Source organism: Vigna unguiculata, chromosome 7 (assembly GCF_004118075.2).
Source record: "Vigna unguiculata cultivar IT97K-499-35 chromosome 7, ASM411807v1, whole genome shotgun sequence".
NCBI classification, from domain to species: Eukaryota; Viridiplantae; Streptophyta; class Magnoliopsida; order Fabales; family Fabaceae; genus Vigna; species Vigna unguiculata.
In genome coordinates, this window is record NC_040285.1 from 38974684 (window position 1) to 38977181 (window position 2498).

At 33.4% G+C, this 2498-nt stretch overlaps 1 protein-coding gene across 1 annotated transcript; it reads right to left on the minus strand.

Annotated features, from left to right (window-relative positions):
* Window positions 1–2012, minus strand: LOC114190146 (uncharacterized protein At2g27730, mitochondrial). Its single transcript, XM_028078929.1, has 3 exons — window positions 1744–2012; window positions 1566–1670; window positions 1–275 (listed from the first exon to the last, which is right to left on the minus strand). Exons 1-3 carry the CDS (start codon window positions 1885–1887, stop codon window positions 258–260), a joined length of 267 nt encoding a protein of 88 aa, XP_027934730.1. The 5' UTR covers window positions 1888–2012; the 3' UTR covers window positions 1–257.
* Between the last annotated feature and the right edge of the window lie 486 nt (window positions 2013–2498).

Sequence of the window (2498 nt, forward strand, 5' to 3'; positions counted from 1 at the left end):
AACGGTGAAACTCATTAACTTTACCATTTTTTTTCCTTAAACAGAAGTGAAAATTAAATGGAAAGGATCATATCATAACAAACATACCAAGTTCTGTGGATGCAACGACATGTTTTCATCCATCACTAAAGAAACTACAGATCAACAAGAAACACACTCTATACAAAGACCAAAGTTCAGTACTCAGGGTCATTGTGTTTTATTCGCCATGCTTATTTCCCCACAAAGTGACGTTGACGGCTTGTGCGAAGCGTAAATCACTCCTTTTGAGGTTTCTACAGAAGAAAAAATAAGTGTTAAATTGTGGAAAAATTGGAGAGGCAAGAACATAAGATCCACAATAAAATTCCAAAGCGACGAAGATGAAAAAAAACAGATGCAATGAAAACAAATCAAGTTCTTCCCATTTCAAAGATAGATTATAAAGATCATTTTATACAAGGACCAGGCATGACTTGATGGAACATTCCAATCACCCCTAGCTGGCTTTGATAAAGTGCAAATCATGGTAAAAGGTGACCATCCCCCTAAACTCTACCGCTGTCCATGCATGTAGGAAATGGCCCTCTTGGTTTACACCAAAATGAATTTGACCAAAAACTGAGCAAAAGCAAACAAATTATTCAAGAACAAACAGTATCAGCAGTCAACATTTTAGAAGAACTTCAATGCGGTTTTTCAAGGCTGTATAATTTCCCTTTAAACATTGCATTGGATAATAAACCACAATTTCATCCTTAAACTATTATTCTCTCCAATGTAGTCTTCAAAGTGAAAAGAACAACTTGAGTAGTCTAAAAAATATTACAAATCGTACAAAATAGTCCACAAAATATTTAAAAACACATGAAATTGATCCAAAAACTTCATTGAAATACATCAACTAAGGGATAAAAGTGATTGATATTCACAGCACTTCCGAAAATACTTACATAATTCTATTGTTTTGGGAAAATCTTAGACGGTGATATGATAATTTGGAGACCAAATTAGTAGTTTGTTTAATCACAGGAAAAAAAGAAAAAGAAAAAGAGAGACAGAAAGAACGGGGCTGAACAAATTCAACAAAATGACGACTAGTAAAGAGAATTTTCAAATGATCTCAACTGCTAAATATTGCAGAAAAGAGGTAGACAGACCTACCAGTCACCCGTTCCCACAAAACTGATAACAACGAAATTCGTAACCCAAAAAAGAAACGGTAAAAATTTAGAATATGATTCACAACGAGTAAGTTCAGTGTTCTGTAAAACCCCTATATTAGTTTTAATAAATGAACCGCTCAAATGACGACCACAACAGATTGTTAGAAAAGAACTGCACAAATCAAACAAAATGTCAAATGAGTAAACCCATCAATCATGTAAAATTTCATAGTTCTGGAAGTTGAACTTCATCGTGATCTCTACAGCATGAAATAAGAAAAGTAACAAATTCCAAAAAAGAAAAATAATGTAATTGACACAGCAGTGGTTCAAAAACGTGGTTTCTTGACATACACAGAATAAATCAAATTTGACAATAAAAATAAAAGTATGAGTAGAGCGAAAAAGAAAAACGTGTACCTTATCAGCAGTGCCTTCGTTCTTCTCAGCAGCGTTTTTGTCATTCTCAGCCCTAACCTTATTACCCTGAAGCTTCTGTTTCTCCAATCTTTCCCTCTCCCATTTCTGCACACAGAAGAAAAACGTGTAACATAGCATTACAAAGATTGATTCCGAAAAGGGCGAAAAGTGAGAGTACCTGGATGTAGACATTCTCTTTGGCCTGTTCTTCCTCGCTCAGAACGCGACCTTTGTCGCTGAAGAAGCGACTGAAAGCACCGCGATTCGTTGAGTCCATCGCACGAGTTATGGATCCTCGACTCACCCACGATCTCATAGCCATTAAATCAACGATATTACACGGTGGTGGCGGTGCTTTTATCACTACAAAAAGAAACAAGAAAGTCAAACACCCTAGAATTTTCTTTCCTTCCTTTTATAGAATCACCGTGTCGATCTCTACCCGACCCGAATTAACCAACCCGTTAATTTTATTTATTTTTTACTTCTTCAAAACGTCTTTTGAGAATGTAAAATCTTATGCATGAAAAATAAAACATTAAAGTTAATAAATGCTTGTATAAGCTGTTTTATATGATTTTCGTAATTTTTATTTTTTAATCTTATGAATGATATTATTTTGCCTTGTCAAAATATATTTTTTATCTCATCCAAATTACTCGAACTTCGTTACAAATTTAAGAAAATTATATTTGCTACCAATACTTTAAATATGTATAGATATTCTTTCTTACTAATTTAATAAGTAACTACAACGATATAATGGTTAACTAGAGCCTTTAAAGACCAATGGGTCTAATTTTAGTAAACACCACCCGGTTCGTGTTAAATAATATAAATATATTTAAGGGAATGTAAACAAAAAATTGTAATGGTTGAGTTAATTTGTAAATTTTTTTTACACCATTAAATATTGTTGATGATAAATACATA